The 21037-nt window shown below is 48.5% G+C and overlaps 2 protein-coding genes across 4 annotated transcripts in view; one reads left to right on the top strand and one right to left on the bottom strand.

Moving 5' to 3' along the window:
• Nucleotides 1-21037, bottom strand: part of LOC112975470 (multiple epidermal growth factor-like domains protein 6) — a 36288-nt gene that overhangs the window by 13474 nt on the left and 1777 nt on the right. The window contains exons 3-8 of one of the 2 annotated variants that reach the window (XR_003256621.1): nucleotides 20578-20672; nucleotides 18899-19002; nucleotides 18746-18801; nucleotides 16443-18283; nucleotides 14131-14265; nucleotides 9923-11467 (exon numbers count right to left, since the gene is read on the bottom strand). Coding sequence is in view for 1 of the 2 variants with exons in the window: in XM_026085638.1 (XP_025941423.1) it covers nucleotides 6144-6253; nucleotides 14131-14265; nucleotides 16443-16528 (331 nt within the window). In the remaining variant the exon portion in view is untranslated. Of the gene's footprint in view, nucleotides 1-6143; nucleotides 6254-9922; nucleotides 11468-14130; nucleotides 14266-16442; nucleotides 18284-18745; nucleotides 18802-18898; nucleotides 19003-20577; nucleotides 20673-21037 lie in introns of those variants that run through there. The other variant, XM_026085638.1, reaches the window with a different exon arrangement.
• The window catches only part of TPRG1L (tumor protein p63 regulated 1 like), a 5244-nt gene continuing 4929 nt past the window's right edge, over nucleotides 20723-21037 (top strand). The window contains exon 1 of one of the 2 annotated variants that reach the window (XM_026085637.1): nucleotides 20723-20764. In XM_026085637.1, the coding sequence (XP_025941422.1) occupies nucleotides 20738-20764 (27 nt within the window). In that variant the 5' untranslated portion in view covers nucleotides 20723-20737. The other variant, XM_026085636.1, reaches the window with a different exon arrangement.

Raw genomic sequence — 21037 nt, 5'->3', positions numbered from 1 at the left:
TTGTTAGTTTGAGCTCATGGAAAGAACATTTGTAGCAGCAAGTGCATTTATCAACGGCAATTCCGAACCTGTTGTATCTGTCGCTTTAATAAAATCTTATTCTTTTTTACTTTGCGAAACTGTCTCAGGGAAAGTCCTCAAACAGGGGGGCTCTGGCAGGCAAACGTAAATTATAAAGATAAGGAAGGGCCTTCCGCCCCTCCCTTTCTCGCGACACAAGGATGCAGCAAGACAGGATTCTTGGGAAGTCAGAGACAAGAGACTGAATCAAAACGAAAAGTGATGGAGTGAAGCATTTCTCCCACAAAGTATGGRCTCAAAAAGCAAAATACGGCCATCGTCTGTACGGACAAGAGATGGCCTCCCACAGGAGAATACATGAYAAGTTTAACCAGTATTAGGCTTGATCCCGGCAAAAGGCTCAGCGATTCGGTTAAAGCCTTTCAGCCGACAAGGCAACGAGCCCCGGGGAGCCGAGCGGCGATGCGCGAAGGCGAGGCAGCCTCACGGGGGAACGAGGCTGCGGGCCGAGCACCTTTCCCGCGAAGCATCCCAGCCCGCAGCACAAAACCGCCGCGCTTCTCCCCGTGCGCGCGCGGTCGGGCGATCCCCGCGTGCCGGGGCAGCCGGGGTCTGCCGCGCCGCGGAGCAGAGCCCGGCGGCCGAGCGCAGCTACCGCAGCAGCCGCCGGACTGCGCGCTGAACCACAGGCTAAAGCTGAGCAGAGCTGGCAGTAAGAAATGTGGTTCAGCGCAGGGTGACTCACTCTGGAGCCTTTTAATAGGCCATTTGTGACTAATAAAAGTTTCTCTTTTAATGAGGTGATTAAAATTCAAGTGCTTTCTACTTAGCCTTCAGGAACGCTCAGAGGGGTTTTCATCCCGTCTCAGGCTCTGATACTCCCTCCCACCTCCTCGCCAATGACCGTTTATTCTCCCTCTTCACCTAGGGCCAGGCCTCCACCTCAGGAAACACCTGTGCTAAAAACCAGAGCGAAGTGTGACCTCAACTAGGGCTGCCTAAAAATTCAAGATAAAAACAGCTAGGCCAGGTGACTAACGTTTCAGACCGGCAGCTCGAGCCCAGCTCCTCCCGTAGCTCCGGGGTCCATCTGAACAGCAAACCGCACCGCAGCGCAAGGCACCAGGCAGCCTGCAGCGAGCAAGCTTCGGCCGCAGACGCTGCCCGGCCCCAGCCGCGCGATGCTCGGAGCCGGCTAACCTTCTTCTTGGCCAGGCTGCGCAGGCAGCCCGTGCTCACCAAGGCCCTTTCATTTACCTGAGCCGGTTCATTAAGAACGGATTCAGATATTTCCACCCTACTCTGCAGCAGAGACGCGCTCTCTGCTGAACCGCAGCCCCAGTTGCAACCCGGGTCACTTTGCCCTTGTTGCTGTTTTAACCTGAGCGAAGAGCTCGTGTGTTTTGCRGGAGCGTGAACTCAGGCCAGGGTTGGCACCAGCACTTCTGCACAGCTCACAGAAGACAAGGTATCCGTGGCAAGATGGCCACGTGCTGAATCTTCTAGCGAGGGCGTCTTTTTTAGCCTTTCCACCCTTACTGCTGTCTGTGGTGCCTTCCYGCCTCGTTGTCTCCTTTACGGAAGGGGCAGGAGCTGGCACAAGAGCGCTGGCATTTCGTCTGCTGCTGAACTCCAACCGCTGCGCGCAGAGCGAGAGCTATAGCTTCCGAACACTCGGTGGGCCTCACCTTTTCAACATCTTGAGCTAAAAGCAGAGATCGTGTGGATAACCAGACATGCAGGCCCCTCATCCTAATCAGCAAGAGCTTTAACTGCGTTATTCAATCCATGCGGAATTTATATAGCATCTCAGATGCCACTTGCAACTGAGAAGCTTAGCTGGAAAACCAATCTTATCAGTAATCAGGCAGGAAGGGAACCTGATGCCAAGCTAAAAATGCAAAGGGTGTCTGGACTTCTGACATTTTTCCCTCCTGCACCGGCCTGAGCAGATGAACGCTGCAGGACAAAGGTCAGCGGAAATGCAGTACGTGGTGACACAGTAACGGGCTACCAGCAGAAGCGACGAGACACAAAGCAGGCACCCCGCAATGGGACCGCGTACTCCACATTTATAAGGTGAGATCTGACAGCTCCAGGGGATGTTGTGAGCGAGCACAGCTGTCACAACGTCAAATGGCAAAGTAGGAGACTAACAAAGAAATCAAATACTCTTTGAGATGCATGCAGATCTCCACGGAGCCATTAGTGTTTGGACCGCTTGGCTTCGGTGCCATTTTACAGGGTGTTTCTATCAAATTCTCCCTCTCTTTCCAAGTTACTCGTTCCCAGCAGAGCCCACGCACTCTGGATCGTTAAGAGAGCACTGTCCTCACAGCTCCGTACTAGCCATTTTCTCACCTATAAGTGCTCAGAAGCACGAGACTGCAAGCTGGGAAAAGAAACACGCCCCTCCTTTCTGCAGGCAGCAAGCAGCCCAAACCAACAGGGACTGAGCTGAGCACGGGCGCTGCGACGGGGCAAGCGCTCCTCTTCCAGGCAGCCAGCGCGAGCTCGGAGAGAGAGCACAAACAGCTTGATTGAACAAATACCTACAAAGGCGCCGGGACTGGGTGTTTCATAATACTATTTAACGTAGCCCATCAAATCCTAGGCAGTACGTCACATTCGAAAAAGAGGAAAGCAACGGGTCTTTGGGAGCTGGGCCGTGCTACGTATGGGAGTTTCCGCAAGAGGGGAGCAGGACTCGCATTGCCGCAGCTCAGCCTCCAGCTAGGTGACTGGGCTTCTGCTGCTTTCATTGGATTCAGAGGATGATTCAGAGCAGTGTAACTTGACTTTCCTGCCCTGAGCAACCTTCTGGCAGAGTCCCTTTCTCTCCGCTAACTGTGTGGGGAGCCCAAAGAGAGCAGCTCCCTAATGCGGGCATTGCACCTACCGTATGTGAATACCACTTTGTTCTCTCTCAGAAATTAAGGTTACATCACAGTCCCACCTTAGAATCAATGGTATTAAACCACAGCCGAATGTTTGAACGGAAGCGAAGCCCTATACATCAGAAACACACGGTTCTCCTGGTGAATGAGTGAAACAGAGGGTGGAACATTTATATTTTCAGGATCACACAAGTATAAAACAGACTTAAATGAAAAGAACTCAAACATAAAGATGCTGGTATGTGAGCTCCAGAAAGGCACTTGGAAAGCCAATGCACGCTTCTACGTGAGCTTACGCCAGATCTGATCAGGGCAGCCTTTGACTCTGGAAACTGAAACCTCTCTGCCATAAATACAAGTTCCACATTATCAAGCCAGTGCTTTTGCACGCTAGCGTCTCCCCCTTCAACCCTCAAACCCGAGCAGTGGTTTGGCAGCTCCTTCTGTTGAATTTTTCAAGTTAGTGTCGCTCTCCTTCTGCAGGCAGCCAGGGCCAGCTGTCCCTAGGAGCTGCTACAAAGGAGATAAGAACACACAAGCTGCCGATCACAAGGAACATTATTTAAGATGCTTTGAGCGCTCAGGTTTAGCCAGACACAGAGGGAGTTGGCTGAAGAACGGCTAGGACTGGGGAGAGAGAGAGAACAGCTCATCAACAGCCGAAGCGCAGAGACAGGAGTAGACTTCCAGTTAACCAGTGCTATGCCAAGGCACAAGGCATATTGCTAGCCTCTGACTTCCACATTCACTTCTTTCCTGCTAAAGTTTTATTTAACTGATTTTATCACCTTCATTCTCACTTTGAAATAAAAAGTTTAGTGAATGGAAGCAATGGAGAAGCAAGGACTTTGAAATCTGTTCTTCAGCTTACATTGCAGCTGCAATACATATACTTCTAGCTTTACTACTCTTGGGAATAATATGCGAAAAACATGTAAACAAGAAACATTTAAGAGCGAGCAACAGGCTTATGCATTATAAGAGAATAAAGACCAATGGCTTGCCTGTCACATCACCAACAAGCATGAAATCAGCATGGAGAGTCAAACTATTTCCTCTCCAGAAAAGCTGGACCTCCTTCTGATTTTCATTCCCGCACTGACTCCCCAGTGAGCAGAGCAGTGCAGAACAGCACTGCGCAGCCTTTTAGCGCTGCTCTCTCTGATTAGGATGATGAGTTAAGACCACRCTCTGAGCAGCTGTATTTCCTTGCCTCTGCTTCCTTCCTGGCTGGAATTACTCACTTCCTCTACAGGAAAGTCATTACAGAACTCACTTGCTCATCTGAGGTTATTACCTGCTCACTGACACTACGTTATTAGGCACCTACCGAGTTTCCTTTGACACAGTGGGGCTGGTCTCCTGTATTACAGGCTTTTGAATAGGAAGAATAAAGACTGGCTTGCTAGGCCAACCTTTACTTTTTTTTAACCTTCACTTCAAGCATCAAAGCACAAGGAGGGTATATGCAGCCTTTTCAGAGAACAAAAGAAGAGAGAGAGAGAGAGAGAGAGAGAGAGAGAGAGATTTTCTTGTATTGTAGGTCAATTACAATCAAAATCATTTTTACAACGGAGCCGAAAGCTGCTAGCTTTCATTCCCTTGATGGCAAGGCACCTAGGACCCCAAACGCTTTGCTGGTTTGCCCGCCTATTACCTAAAGTGAAAGCTACTTTGCTCAGTGCGGGCAGGAGTGCACCTCCAAATTCGAAGCCAAAATGATCCGATAGTGCCATTCTGTAACTGGGCACAAAATTAAGAGTATATCGCAAGGAACGTATGTGATTCTGCCTTAACAGTGATGTTTATTTCTACATATATGCTCAAATAAATCTCTGTTTGATTCAAGAGCGGATTTTATTTGGCTTCCAACTTCTCAAAAGCAAAATTTAAAGTTAAGTATTCCCGCAGCTGGATGTGGCTGCAGTGTTCAGGGGAAGGGGACAGGAGCTCTGCAGCACCTCCGTCTCACATGCCAGGCAGTGCAGCCTACAGGGGCTGTGTGAGTACAGGGGCCAGGAGGATAATGCTGCCTCTGCCTTCTATTATAATAACATAAAATCATCATATATACTTAAATTTGACGTCCATAGCCTGACTCATCTGCAACCGTTAATACATATTGCAGCTTCTCAGCACAGCTATGAAGTAGATAGTTCCATGCCTGCTTTGCAGATAGTTACACTGGGGCAAACACARAAGAGCAGAAAAAGCAGCCATGGAATCCAAAAGCCTCAAGTTGTGGGTGTCTCCTTCAAACCTTATTAGTGCCATCACTTCATCCATGCTAGAAGTTTGCTTTTTCCTCTGAGGCTAATGCTGCAACACCTTCGTTAGAGGCCCACCCGGCCTGAACCCCGAGCACTTGTCTTTTCACTGAAGGAGAGAGCAGGCTGAAGGGAAASAGTGCAGAGATCTCCAGCCTCTGGAGGTGTTTCAGGCTCAAGCAATCCTAAAAATAACAGAACGAATAGCTGACACAAGAGCCTTTCCAAAGTAGCTGAGGAGTCACAACCCTTTAAGAGTAAATTGATGAATGAATCTCAGTCTCTCATTCTCGTTTAAAGGTGAAGAGAGCGGGAATGGCGAGGAAGCATACGCCAGTAAGCGACCGTGTGTTTCCAGCCAAAATTCACTGGCTTCTGGCGCACAATAGCCAAGCCCATTTTCTGACGCTTTGAGTAATTCACATCTGCTCTAAAGCTGCCTTAGTTAAAGGCCTCCTCTTCCAAGGAAGCTGTTATAAAAAGCTCTTAAGGATGCTGAGTAAGAGCAACTAGCGRGCAAATTAGCTATCACTGGCGTGTTCAGGTCACACAGACAGCAATTAATGTGGTGCATAATGAAAAGTCCACTCAGGGCTCAGATTACAGTTTTCCAGAACTTCTGCCAGTGGCACCATTTAAATCACCAGTTTGGGCTTTATTTTAAACATTTAATAGCATTTGGCAACCGGGTAAATGAATAGCGCGACTCTGAAAACCCTTTCATGTTATAACGAGGAAGTGCTACAAAAACGGAAAGTAGCACACAGCAGGTCAGGGGAAGCCAGAGRAAAAAACAACCCCCCCCCCCCTCCAAACCAGCTCTTTTGAAAGACGATTCTACGTCGTTTTTAGAGCGTTTGCTGCAGGTAGGGGACTTGAACCGAGCACCCTCAGGCGAAAGCAGCAACGCCGGCAGCACCAAGGGAAGAACCTCACCCGGACGGGGTTCGCTACTTACGGTGGAGGCAGCCGGCAGCCCCCGCGCGCGGGGCCCATCCCGGGCAGCACCTGTACGCGGTCTGGCGCGTCAGCGCGTACACCTGCCTGTAGGCCGTGTGGTACGCGGTCCTGCAACGAAACAAAACAAAGCGCCGTTCAGGCAACATCCATTCCCGCAGAGCGAGGAAACCGGAAAGAACAGAAAACGTAACTCTAGCCGGGGCGCACAAATAAAATGAGGAATCCAGTTTTGAAGTGCGCTTTTTTTTGGCACCTCATCTAGCAATGACCACTGATCCTAAGAAACGACTCCTTAATTTGCTGTAATTGGGAACACGAGAGACCAGAGTGCCCAGGTCCTCATAACATTCCCGGCCCTTTTCGCCTTTTCTGAGTCATTTTACCGCTCTGAGCGGTTGTTTTCCTCCTCTCTCAAGCTGCTCGTTAACAAAGGAAACAAATCGTAAAAACAACAGGTATTTCAGCCAAGCCTTACTGAGCACGAGCAGCGGCTCTGAGGGGTCTGTAGTGAATAACCCAGAACCCCCCCAAACACCTCTTTCTTGTGTTTCTAAATAAATTAGAAGCAAACTCCTTCCCAGCCCGGTGCCGCGCGCGGCCGGCCGGGCCCTGCTGCCTCTCCGGCGGCGGCGGCGGCGGCGGCGGCAGCTCCAGCTCGCGCCGGCACACGGAGCGCTCTGCGGAGCCGGACGGCTCGCTGCAGCTGACCGCGCGCTCCGGCCCAGCGCCCAAGGTGCCTTCMGCTGCTCCGGCCACTTACTTCCAGGGTGGGAGCTGCGGTAGTAACACCGGGAGCGCGCTGAAACGTAAATAAATAAATGAGACACTCTCTTCCCGGAAATTTGATTTTCTCACGCACACCACATCAAAACAGAGATAAAACTTTTGAAGCTGATTTTTAAAAAGATACTTTGGCAGAACATGAAACTACTCCACCAGAGCAAATCAGACAAACAACAACAAATATTTGGCAAAGCAGACGTGTTGTACATGCCCACTGAAAATATTTATCCTAACTCATTCTAGTTGTTTGATTTTGTCTGAACGTTTCTACAAAAAAATCCTAAATAACGGTGAACCATTAATTCCCATGAAGGAAATCTTCAGCTATTCTTCTCTGTCAATCAGCATATGGAAGCACAGCTGAGAAAAATAAAAGCAGATACCAATTTTTGCACAAGCTGTTAACAAATTAAGAAGGAAATAATCGTGTTCCAGAAGCAGCTGAGAAAGCAATTTACAGTCACTCAGGCACCAGAACAGCTTACAATCAAGCTCAGATCCATCTGGATCCTCTTGCAATCAAGAGCTATCTGCCAGCCCAGGGCTCTTAATGTTGTGGCAATATGCATTACAAAGTACAAAAATAACACGGTGTAGCCGGGGTAGCGTTAACTCAAAAAGCGTTCACAGTAGAACCGAAAGACTATTGACCCATGCGCAAGGATATCGAGAACGTCCCCGTATTCCGAGGCTCAGGCAGTTCTGCAAAACACACACTTTTTCTTCCCATCCCGGATCAGAAAGACTGTGTGGCGACAGGCAGCATTTTTCTGCATAAGCTCAGAGATGATGAGGAAAACGTGTTCCACGAAAAGGTGGAGAAAGAATACAAGTAGAGACCACTGAGTTTTTCCATCCTTAGGAATTCACATGAGCTTCCTATTTAAATCATGAGAACGTGGATGAAGGAACAGGTTGCCCAGCTCTGCTGTTTCTACCTATGAGAACACAAGTTAAGAGGCATTTCTCAGAAACAAGTAGATACCACGCAAAAGGGCTGAAAAAAAAAATACAGATATCATTTTTCTCCTGGAAGATAAATCGAGGATAAACCACAAGCTCTGCAAAATCGATGAATCTTAGTCGGAGATGAGGCATATGAGAAACAAGCGCTCTCATGGTGACGTAGAGCCCATGCTGCACCCTCGTTTCCACATCCCTCATGAGAAGGGATGAGAAACCGGAATATTTCAAGTCCAGAAGCTGAATGTAAACGCACCTTCTTCTCTGCCCTCATGCACATTCAAGAGGACTTGATAGCGTAGGAGGGCTCGGGACTGACCCGGGCTCCTCTCCGCCCCCAGCGGCGCCTCGCTGAGGAGCAACCTCACCTCCACGAGGTCGACCTGACGACTCAGATCCTTAAGTTAATCCAAGTGGGATCTCACGAGATGCGGATATTCTGACAGCCTCAGTTGCCTGTGGATAGCTGGATGTTACAGGCTACAGAGAACCTCACAGGAGATATTTCATCCGCAATGTTTCTGTTTTCTTTTGTGTTTTAAGGAGTCCCTGGCACAGAAAAATTTGAATGAGCCAGAACTAACGAAACCTGGGCTTAAAAAGCACCGCTGTGCCCTGCTGCTGGAAAACTGATTCCCAGTCCCTCTGGGACGGTGCTGCCATTCCTCAAAGTTTCATTGCCGAGGGCTAAGTGCAGCTGCATTCTGCCGTGTCGGGAAAGCTGCACCGCCAGTAGCAGCGAAAACATAACTTCACCAGGAAGGGCTGAAAGTGCAGCCCCCAAAGAGCTTAGTTTATCCACTAAGAAGCGACTTTTTAGTCTCTGCACTAGCGGGGCCTGTGTCCTAAGGTATCCGTGTTTTACCACGGCAGCGGGACAGGAGGATCGGCTCGGCTCGGACCCCGACGAAGGCACCGGTGAGCGAGACCGCCACCACACCAGCGCGTAATGGGGTTTACGCCGGTTTTCACGAAACGCCACCGCTCTGGGCACAGCCACAGATTTTGTAAAGCCAGTCGCTGTCGCTCTGGAGCGCCCGGACTCGGGGGGCAGCGGCCCTCCCCGCTCCCCCCCCACCTCCCCGGGAGGCAGCGGAGGGAGCAGGACCGCGGACTTGCCGCCGTCCCCCGGCTCCGCCAAACGCCTCGGCTGGGCTGGCGAGCCCGTTCCACGCGCAGCCCCGCGGGGCCCCGCGCGCGCCCGGCAGCTGGAGGAATCGGCCGGCGGCTACGAGCGCTGCGGTTCGGCGGGCTGCTGGCGTCCCAGCGCCCGGAGCCAGCTGCTCCCCGCTGCGCGGGTGGGATCGGACCGCAGCGCCGAACCGCGCCGGCGGAAGGAAGAGCAGGGGCAGCGCCTTCCGAGCCGCGCCGGCGAAGTCGCGGGCACCGAGGCCGGTGCTGGGCCAGCCCCTGCCCGCCGGGTCCCGAGGCCGTCGCTGTGCTTCCCGAGCCCCGTGCTGCTGCTGCGGCCCGCTCCAGCTGGAGCGGCTCCAGCGGCTCGGACGGAGGCCGTGCAACGTCCCCATGAATGCCGTGACTGTGCGCTCCGGCGCCTTAAACCACGCGGCACAAGGCGGCTTGGCAAGAGACCTTCGGCCCGACGGACTAAACCGGCTGCGACGGGAGCTCCCCGAAGAAGCTCAGAATGAGGAGAGAGGGGACCAAACCGGGCCTCAGGGAAGTTTTGCTGAAACTCCTTTTGCCACGTTTGTCTTTAAAAATTCCACGGGCTAAATCTCAGCCTCCCTCACAGCACCTCTAGGGCTCGCTCCATGTTTTTAGCGTGGACTGAGCTTTAGCATAGCACATTCAGATATTCACAATACAGCATGGCCAAATTGTCTTGTTCTAGCTCCTTGATTTACAATGCCAAAAGCGTGCATTAAGGAACTTAAAGGAACATCTGTGACTGAAGAATCCCAGCCTTTGAAGTGGAAGCAGACAAGGTACCTATCATTTCAAAGTCCTCTCTTAAGASAGAGTCAAAAGGCAGACTGTTGCTGCTTTATTGCCACTGCACAGATATCATCACCAAGATAATTACCAGCAATTACAGGTTAGGAGGAATTCCTACACTCCAGACTTAAAAGCCGTCTCTAGTCCAAGATGCTTCCTTGGAATTATTACTATTACTACTACTATTATTATTATTGTGCAAAGGCTTGTAACTGTTTAATGAGGCAGGAAAAGCAGATGGATTACAGAAAAAGATTGTGCACATTGTAGTCTGGACTTCAGTGCAGGCAAGAAAAGTTCACTACTTGAGCTGTTGCGCAAATTCATAGTCCTCCATCCGCAGCCTTCTCTAGCTTTGTCTCCCAGCTCTCAGTCAAGGCCTCTTCGCTGCTCAAACGATACTACGACTAGCCGARCATCTGCATCGATTTTCCACTTCGGGTACGTTCAGATTCACYTCTGACACGTGCAAGCATAACTCCCCGTTGCTCTTACAGGGGACTGAATTAGGTCCTGCACACCGAGTCACGCAAAAGGAGAYCCCGCGACTCTGCACCAAAGCAAGCGCTGGTTAACTGCCATCGCGACAGCAGCTACCTGTCTTCGTGGAGCAACTCCTGCACAACTGCCTCCTCTCCGAGACGAAGTTACAATCTCCTCTCTTCTCCCGACTGTGCCAGCCCGTTCTCTTAACTGATTTCATCCGCAGCCAAGCAAACAGCCTTCTCCAGCGGTGTTCCGGGCTTAGAGATGATCGCTGATGTGTGTCTGCTGTTAACAAACTCCACGCCGCTGTGCCAACAGCAGCTGAAGACCACAGCTGAGCTGCTGACAGCATCCTGCACTCATCTCATTTTATTCCAACAAACCTTACATCCACACTTCGCAGTGCTAGCTGGAAGGAAGCCCACCCGTGGTAGCGTATATTATTTATTGATTCAGGGGATTAAAAGCCAGAAGGGGCCAATGTACCAAGCAGGCCAAACTACTCCACAACATGGCAGAGAATTTTGCCCCGGGATTCTACAGCCAAGACCATCCAAGAAGAGTGTTGAAGATTAACAGTCAATTAGCAATTAAACCACTAAATGTTAAACATTTGGGTTATCTAGGCAGAAACAGGAATGCTGTTCATAAAGAATGGGAGGTTTTGACCAGCGAGACCACTGTTAGCTCACGATTAGGGCGAAAAACAAGGACCCAGCAGGCAAATACACACCTGCCGCAGCAGCAAATGAGCTTGCAGAGAACCCGCGGTTACCTCCTGGCAATACTGTCTCCCTTCCAGAGGCCCTCCAAGAGCACAGTCAGACCGACACCGTTCAGCCGTTTTGCAGGAATGATTCGGCAGCAGCACATGCGCTGTAATGAACCACCTTTTAAAGAACGAAGCCATTCGTTTGAACCCTGCCGAGCCCACAAGCCTTCCAGGAGCCCTGGAGTTCGCAGGGCAAATGCAAAGCCAGTGCTCCCCCGCTCTGACCCAAGCCCTCGCTTAGGCACCACTCGTGCTCCCTCGGTCTCTTTGGGTACATTTTTAAAGATCTGAAGTGCCTTTTGAAGACATCCCCTCTTCAGCAGCTGTGGAACGAGCAGATGCACGCTGTAACTCCAGAACGCCTTTCAAAAGGAGAGTTTTTAATTAGTCAAGCACAGCTGTGTGTTAGAACCTTTAAACTAGACAAAAGCAAAACTTATGAGCAGGTCTGAGAGGGCAACATCCCCTGCCCAGAGCTCCTGGATCCTGACTGTCCACGTTTCCTGAGCAAATGACATCTTTTAATAGGGTCCTGATGTCTGAGTTTTGTTTCAAAAAAAGACACACTGTTTTCAAATACAGATAGGGTCTGGATGCTGGTTTCTACGGCTAATTACAAGTAAAAGGATACATATACTGATAGTTTTGAAAGTTCTTCTTTCTGACCAACACCCATCTCTCCTATTAATTAATTCCTTCATCCCAGCAGGTCACAAATCTAAAGCTAACATATAAATTAGGTCATGAAGATAATACGGGAATTTTCCACATTCTCCACAAGAACCAAAAAGTCCTAATTTGGAAAAAAAATCCAAAACCAAAATGCTCATGAGCTTTCCAAAAAATCTGAGATATTTCAAGATTTGGATATTCTTGAGCTAGTCCTCAATTCTCTGCGTAAAACCTCCTTGCATTTGAACCAAGAGAAACAAAACCTTGAAGCATGCCCCTTGACTGAATTTTCATGGTTTGGCCGATTGTGATATTTTTGCATAGTACCTGCTTTAGCTAATCCTATCATTTTTCTGATTATTCAAAAGTCTTTGCTTGGAGGGATGTAATGAAAATGGGACCGTATTAATTTTCTTATCCTCTCTTCTCCCACTATCCCTCCAAAGGATGTTTTTTCTTTGCTTTCTTTGGAAAAGCCATTTAAATAACTGCAGCCTACTACCTGCAGAGGTTTTTATCCTATGAACATTACAGTCAGTAATGATCAGCCTAGATATGCAGTTTCTTTCACGTGTGGAAGAAGTTTGGGAGGGGGAGGGTGTCGCCAAAGCTCCAGCACTTCAGAGCTTGGTACCAGGAAGCAGGCAATGGGATATATAAAAATTTTGTAGCATGAAACCTTTTTCCTAATAGTTTCTACCTCAATAAATATGAAATTGAAGTTTGTGATAGTCTATAAAACRGGGTGCTCTGGATTTATACTGTACTGAATTCAAACCTGTTGCCTAAGTCAGCCTGGACTACTAAGAGTTGCAGTGAGTGATTAAACTTCACTCTGCTATGGAAGAAGCCAGTGGCTGAACTGCAGTTTGCAGGATGYGCTGGCTAGACGAGGCTGGAGACCACGCAATTCTGAAGCAGGTTTTAATCTCTGGCACCCCTTTGACCAAGCTACAAACACTAGGAGCGAGGTCTGACAGCACCTTTGTCCAGCCCTTGGCAAGTGGAAGGATGGCTACAGTATGAAATTTCAGGGTACGCTATGAGTAAAGAACAGAGAAGACAGAAAAGTTGCAGAAAATCCACCCTTGCAAGACAGCATGATTGTTATTCTGTTGTCTTGTGCCACAAATATAATGACCGAATCAGGAGGTGAAAGACTAAGCTGGCCGACGTAATGCTGACTGGTCAGAGAAGGTGAGAGAAAATCGTTTTCAGCCTCACCTTAGCTTACTGTAACGAAACCAAACGATGTTTGTTTCTTTGCACGAATAGTTTTTTCTCTAGAATAAAATTTCTCTCTTTTAATATGAGTTTTACATTTAACAGTGCACAGCAAACCTCACTCGGACCGAGAGAAGACTGCCTTGAGCCCTGTAAAACTTCAGAGTGCCATTGACATGTCTCCGTTTTGAAGCTGAGACATCTAAAGCTACAGGAATAACGGCCGTGATGTGATTAAGTAATTTCATTAACATGGCATGATCATAGGAAACAGATGTAATACATAGTCAGAAGACTGGAAACAGTTAACCAGAATGACAGAGCTTCTTTTGAACAAAAACAATATATCTTCTGTTCATGAAATGCTTAACTGTTTAAAAATTCTCAGCAGAGAACTCTTAGTAGTAGTGTCACATAACACACAAAGGTCCCAGGTAGGGTCAGAACCCCCTTGAGCTAGATGCACACAGGGTTTACAAAATCTCCCAGATTCTCCTGGTTTTAGCCAAGAAAAACATCTAATTAAACAGCTCTGTTGCTTACAGCTAATTTATGGCTGCAGAGCCACAGGTCTCTCTGCGCACAGCTTTCCATTTGAGCCAGCCTCCAAACGAGCTGTTACGTTACCCTAATGCCAGAGCCTTTGAAAGCCAGGCGCCAAACRTCTTTGTCGGAAGTGTGTCGACTATCATTCAATAAAGCACTTGTGCATCCCGGGTGTTTTCTCCTCTGTCCCTGGAGAGCTGCTGGGGACTGCAGAGGGCACTCAAACTGCCTGGCCACGAAGACTTCTCAGAGGGCACCCGAGGGTTACTCAGGCCGTCCCCGGGGCCGCCCCACGGCCCGGGCAGCAGCAGAGGGCGATGAGGRGTACGGAGGTGCGCGGGGCTCTTCACGGCCCCAGCAGGTCTCACCCCCTTTCGGCCAGCCCCTGCCCGACCTCCCTGGCAGCGCGCGAGCTAAGCAAGCGCGCAGCTGCTGTGCAAGCGGTGTTCTTTCTCCTTCGCATACACCGCCGTGCACACCAGCCGCAGGCGCCACGCCGACCGTAACACGCTCCCTTCCCGCTTGAGAAGGGATCGCTTTCCGTCGCACAACGAACAAAGCAGGCTTGAGAAGGAACACGTACCTCCGCTCGTAGCCTGCACACCACAGCTGTCCTCCGCAGGCTTGTTTCCACACTTTGACCACACGAGTAAAGGCCTGGACGCACGGCTGCCTGTGCCCCACTATCGCCAGCTCTTGCTCCGCACAAACATTTGGCCTGTCGCAGAGAAACAGAGGTTTACTGGAATCTGCATACTGCTCAGAGACGAGCGCAATGCACAAAAGGCACCAGGTACGGGTAACTTCCTTCTGCTTATTGGAAAGAGGAGGAAGATCTTATAAGTTACACAGTATTCGTCTCCTTGTTGGATTAAATCATGCAGGAGTGTGAGGACGTGTGCCATGTGGACCAGCCACAGGTCATCCAGGGGCTGCAAACAGACCCCATCAGCCTCTTCCTGGAAACTCACAGGAGCCAGGTCGGGTGAGGGACCTGAATTTCACGCTCCGGCGAAAAGACACTCTGTTCACCACACGGCACTTGCACCAGCAAAACACACACAGTACAATCATAGCATTTGTATTTCTCAAAAGCACGGCATCAGCCTTCATGAAACAGTTAAGCGTCAAAGAACTCCTACGAAGTAAACATCACAGTCCGGTATTCTATAGACGGAAAACGGACACACACAGAAAAGGCGCGTTTTGACTAAGCCGACACCCTGAATCAGTGGCAGATATGGAAAGCCGTCTCAGTTTTGAATCCCTTCCTTAAAACGAATAAATGAGATTCAGTGAGTATGAATGATTTAGCAGGAAAATATAATTTGTGCCTCATTTCTGTTCTAATTGCAACTCTTTTTCACCAAATACRAGTCAGTAGTTTTTACCTAAGAATGAAGAAGGAAATATTTGTTCCTGAATTAATGAGTTACAAGCCATTCATTATTTGTGACTGTTTCTGGTACTTCCAATTCTAAAAGGGCTTGTGAGTTTTCACAAAAAAATATTTTCTATAACAGAAATTTAAACTAAGTAATTTGGACATGGTGAAGAATAGGGATTGCAGCTGGCATCTTACTGCTCCAGGACATTCAATTACACTACTGTTACAGAAAGCCTGGAAATGCCTTTAGGATTAATGGCATGTTTCCCCCAATAGCTTTGCTGGAAAATCTTTCCTTGTCATTCCCACATGTGGCCACTGCAGAGCTGTTCAACTAGCAAAGCCCCACACACATCAGTTCACTAATATAAYAGACCCAAGTGCTGATGGTGAATGCCAGAGAAGCAGTGTTATTTTGTGAGTGTCTCCATAAACAGAAAGCAGCAAGTTCATCCATTTAACAGATGTGAAAGTTTGTACAAGAGGAAATCTAGGGAAGGATATTTCCCTACCCTCTGGATGTCCTTTGCTGTTAATGCACAGATATCTCAACGCTTAGCTGTCTGCACTTCTGAAAAAAAAGAACTAAAAGGAACCATAAAAATGAAGTTGGCAGCAGCAATGTTTTGGTGTAATATATTGGAGTGAAGAGAGGTTTTTGTGTGCCCCAAACAGCGGTTTTGTGCCCAGCAGGCATCGTCTGCAATGCCCTATGGGAAATGACAGCACTTCCCAGCGCCTGCCCTTTGCTCTTCTCTGATACCTTGGCACACAGCTCACCCCTGGTGTCTCATCCAAGATGTCCTAAAAGCATTTGTCAGAGCAGAAGCACAAAATCTCAGACACAGGGAGAAAAAGTGTCTTTGCAAAACCCCTACCTGCTGAAAAGGAGTCCTCTCTTTCCTAAATCCAAAGGTTAAAAGCATAAGGGAGAGTACTTGGGAGTCAGCGCGCTCTGCAACGCCTGGCTCATTTACAGCAAGAAACAGAGCAATCCCCCTGCATCAAGAGATCATCTTCTGGCAGGAGACCAAATTTGCAAGGAAGTTTTCCAAAGGAGCCAAACAATTAACGCCAAAGTGTAACTGTAACATTTAATTAAAAAGAAAGGACTAAGTGCTTCTAGAGTAACAGCAAAAGGAGAAAAACAAATATTAAGAAGAGYGCAATGAGAGAGAGAGAGGTATACAGGCAAGAGCCATAAAAATAGCAGTTCTGTGAAAAAAGGTCAGGCTATTTACACTACAGTAACTGCCTCTCATGCTTACACAATAGCAACATTTCAGTCAAGACAGTGAGCTACCTCCTACAAGCAGCGACCATCCAGATTTTCAAGTTTCTATTCACCTTTATGTACATTTGGTACTAGATAAAGAAACACAGAACAACCCCCTCCCGCCCCCCCACTTCTCCCTCCACCACTGATTTCGAAAAATTGTACTTTGCTTCTGCTTTATTGTTTCCCTGCTCTGCAGAAACACTGGGGAGACTCTTTTCTTGGTACTTACATATGGGGCTGAAGCTGGTTCCCAGAAGCAAGAGAAGATATTCGCAATGCAACAGTGAACGATAGCGCCAACATGTGCAACTCCATTGCAACAGCTCCTCTCTTCCCCCAGGTGCTTCTGGTGGGTGCCTAGAAAATTCTGCAGCCTTCTCAAGCAAGATTAGCGAGCTCCAATTTCTCAAAAAACCCCACTCATCGCTACCTCCTGTTTCCACTTGCCAGTTTCGCTCTTTCTTGCGAGGAACAAGGCTATCGGAGCACGCAGGGATTCTTGCTGGGGTTCACGGGGACAGCAGATTTATCACTCCTGGATGCTTTCTCTCATACGGGCTCAGTTCAGCAAGTTTCTTCAGTCCATGGGAAATTATTACAAGGCAGATTGTCACTGAGTTTTTCCCAAAACCAAACCTGGCTTCTTATGCTCATCTGCTGGTAGTGAAATACACTGAAGTGACTTTTCCTTCTTGCATTTGCTTCTTGACAAGGTCCAAAGACCTGGTGGCTCACAAGATCTCAGTTCGGTCCAGGAATGAAGCCCCACGTGGGTTTAGCTGATTCGAAGTCCTGATCCACTTCATAAAGCAATACACAAATCAGCACTCAGGAAAGGAAGGGAAAACGGGGGGGGGGGGGGGGGTGCTCTCCTGTGCACAGAGAAGTCCACCTCCCAGAGGGCTTTTCCAAAAGCAGGCAGAATTTTCATTTAACCCATCCGCACAGCTAACGCCATCCTCCCGATACTGCTTCCCAGCTTCCTCCTGAGACGATACTGAGTAACGCATACGCAAAGAGCAGCTTTCCTGTATTTCAGGAGAGCAACAAAACTTTCCTCCTGCCTCTCCCAGGTCCAGTTCCTTTCACTCACATGCTCTCTTGTTTCTCCTCTTGCTGACAGCCAGAAATCCCTCCCACCAGCTGTGTCCAGCCCCAAAGAGAGGAGGGGGAAAACCCTGCAGAACAGTAGCAAAAATCATTTGGTTTTGTTGCTCAAAAGACAGTTCTTTTGCACTACCCGAGGACAACTTCTGTACACACCCTCCAAAACCCCATTCCCCAGCAGGTCTAAAAATATCCCAGAGAGATTTAAGCTTTCCTATGCATTCTAACAGATGATAAAACTAACGACTTCCCAAGGAAATTCTGATGTGCACGTAAAACTGCCAGGGAAAAATCCAACCGGCGTTTGGCTGGTGGAGTGCTACTAAATGATCAGTTCCCCGACAGGGAAAAATACACCGGCCAAAGAAGGAGGTAGGGAACAAGATTAAATTGTTTTCTGCCTGCTCCTACCAAACTCCCCTACTATAAAGGGAAACTGCACAAAAAGAAGAGTTGATAGGGATTAGACAGAAACAGGGTGATGGATAGAGAAAAAAGGAAAGTGTTCTACTGGGGACTCAGCTGTGCTACCTGAGGAGTGTAATTGCTATTTAATTTTACTTTAGCCCTTGCAGCTGGTGACATGACCGCCCAAAGGGCCCTTTTCACCGGAGTACAAGCACCAATGAATACAGCAGCCTTCTGAGGTGCCTGCACAGCCTAGTCTTCAGCACTACACCTTTTCTTTTCAAACACCATTTAAGAGCAAGTATTATTCACAGTTCTCTTCTTTTCCTTTCAGACTTGGCATGCAGAAAAAAACGTCCTGCCTGCAACGGACATTCTGGTTTGGGGTAAAAAGAAAAGTTGTGCCTCTAAGCACATTTCATGTGTTTATTCTGGACTCCTGTTGAGAATGGTCTGGCTGGCTCAGGATGAAGGATACCGAAATGTTCGTTTTCAGGTTCCTGACTCAAACCAAATCCAGTTGCGTTCCCATCCCGTGACAGTCAGCAGGCCACTCTGAAACGACAAAATGGGGAGAGGAGTGCCCAGGTCTAATTCTCAGATGGTTCGCTGCTGCGTTCCCTCTCCCCGCGTATCCCCACCTGCTCTGCGTCCCTCGCCCAAGGGCCTGAAACAACTGCCACAATTGTCACGAATTGCTACTGCCAGTCTTAGCAGAAATGGTGAGGACTGAAGAGCTTACGGAAGACTGATTTGCCTTCTGACTTCCTTCCATGCTGCGGCTGATACAAAAGGAAGCGGGAAGAACGCAGCAGTGTGGGAATGCTGCAGCAAAACTCTTCTACCTGAAGAATCTGTTGACATAAATTCTCTTACCAAAAAGGAGGAGGAATCAAAGCAGCAGATAAGCACTGCACCACTGCCCTGGTGTAGCCCTAGGCAAAACTGACCTTCTGCAAAAAAACCAGAATATAACAAGGAGGCTCATATGAACAACTAAAAAGGCAGATGACTTACAAAGCAATGCATTCTCCTGAGTGTTGCAATTAGCGTCACAGCTGTCTGCGCTCTACCTGTGGAAATCGGGGAGAGGAAAAGCTATACAGCCTTTCATATACAGCTATTCAGCCTTGAGCAGTGCTGAAAAAGGCCAGATTTGCAGTATCCTACCTCCACTTTATATTTTGTTGTCTGAAACGGAATTGAGTAGGCACCTTCACTTGTTGGGTGCTGAACATACATACACAGTACAGTTCTTGTTCCCAGAGTGTTTGCTGGAAAAGGAAGGCAATGATATGTAAGATTCTCTAAGTTCAATGCACAGAGCTATTGGTTGCATGTGAAACACATGTTTCCCAAAGAAGTGAATAAGAAAGCAGGATCTTTCTAAAGCAAACTATTAGCTAAAATGACCATAGAACTCAAATCTTTCAATGCTTCACTGGAAAAGCCACACTACTTCTAGGGTGGGAACCCTGGGAGCCAGAGAGAAAACTCCAAGGTTCCACCAACTCTTTGCTCTTATTTCCACCTCCCTCTTGTCTCGCTTGATGGTGAACTTAGTACGGCAAGTAGAAAGCTGGAATAGCAAAATAGCATGGCTGGCTCAGAATGGTGAGAAAAGCTAAATCCTGACATACACAGAAAAGATATTTTAGTTATAATAATATATTTTAAGGAGGCTAACACACTTTACTGATACTTAATTTATCTTTGAGAGAGAAGTAAGATAAGAAAGCTTGGGTAGCTTCAGAGTCCATGCCATGCATATGTTTCACCACTGAAGGACATGCTATGAACTTTATATCAAGACTAAAGCCACCAATGAGCCATGACCAAAAGTTAATAGCAACTAGAAGAACTGAGGCAGATGAGTTTTTATATATTAACCCTTCCAAAATCCTAGCAGTTACATAAATCATTTAGGTCAGAGAGAAAAGAGGGTAAGAGCAGCTAACATTATCACTTAGAAGTAAAGTATCCGCCAGGCCTAACAGGTAGGARGACAACATCTTTCACTGTTGCTGGAGAAGAAAGGCAACTACATAAAAATGCTTTATAATGCTGCAGAAAACCTCAAGATACAACAAATTCAGGCCTCCCTTTTCCTGTTAGGTCTTTAAAGGTTAGCATATTCTTATAACAGGGAAATTGTAGGACTGTTCGCAGTTGTTCTGTGTTTCAGTTTTGTTTTGTTTTGTTTTTAAAGGCAGACAACTTACTACTGTTATCTGAGAATCTTTCTTCACATGTAGTAGCTTGATGCTCTGCTTAGATCTGAACAATAACTTTGACAAATGTAGCACCAGATACGCTGTGTGTATGCTTTTAAGGCATCTAGATGAAGTCTGCTTTCTTTTTAAATTAAAAAGAAAGAAAGAAAAAAAAAACCCCACCCCCAAGCCGCACCGGGTCTCAGTCGCACTGCCCCAGCCTAGGAAGGGGAAGTCAAAGCGGCTGCCCCGACCAGCGCACCACCCGGGGGAAAACYCCGCTCCAGGCACCTCGCAGCACCCGGGCCCCCACGAACTGCACCGCCCGCACACACGTGCTTCCCCGAGCGCGAGGCGGGGAAAGAGCCCATCTCCAGGGCGGTGAGAGGGGGAAAAGGAGCCTCTTCTCCCCCGCCAGCAGGCCCGGGGCCGTCAGAGCTTGGAGTGTGGCTCCCTCTCCAGGAGGCAGCTCAGCCCGCGGCCGGGCCGGGCAGACTGCCGCAGCTCCAGGGAGCAGCCTGAGCCCTGGCAGGGGCAGAGGGAGGCAGGATTATTCCAGGGATTATTCCAGCTCCGGCCGGAGCTTCCAAACTCAGGTGAAAGCCCTGGCTACTACACAGATAGGAGACAACTTACGGGCAAGCTGCGGGCTGCTTTTCCTGGGCGGGAGGCAGGGACATCGGCCAATTGCCCTCTTCTGCTCTCTGCTGTGGCCATCCTCAGCAGCTTGCCTGGAAAGAGGAGGGGAAACTCTGACGGAAAAACCTGCTTTGGACATAGCGGGAGAAGTTCCTGGATGGAAAGCCAATCCTGCAATTCTTTTGTAAGTGTCTTTAAAGAAAGCAGTGAGGTTTCCCACTTAAACATGCTCGTGCGGCTACGGGTTGCAGAGAGCACAGCAGAGAATTCACGAAACACACGTGTGGAAGGTGGATATCCGAAATCCGGTACTGCGTGCAAAGCCCATTTAACGTGTTTTCAGCCTTTCGCCGTTTCCCAGCGCGTTTGCCTGTTAAAGACGTCATCCTCCGGCGCAAAGCAAAACAGCGCTGGAAAGCGGCCAAAGAGGCGATGTGGTGCCTTACGGAGCGAGGTC

This window comes from Apteryx rowi, unplaced genomic scaffold (genome assembly GCF_003343035.1).
Source record: "Apteryx rowi isolate R43461 unplaced genomic scaffold, aptRow1 scaffold_67, whole genome shotgun sequence".
Classification (NCBI taxonomy): domain Eukaryota; kingdom Metazoa; phylum Chordata; class Aves; order Apterygiformes; family Apterygidae; genus Apteryx; species Apteryx rowi.
The sequence above is the reverse complement of the archived record's forward strand: the minus strand, read 5'-3'. Positions and strand labels throughout refer to the sequence as shown.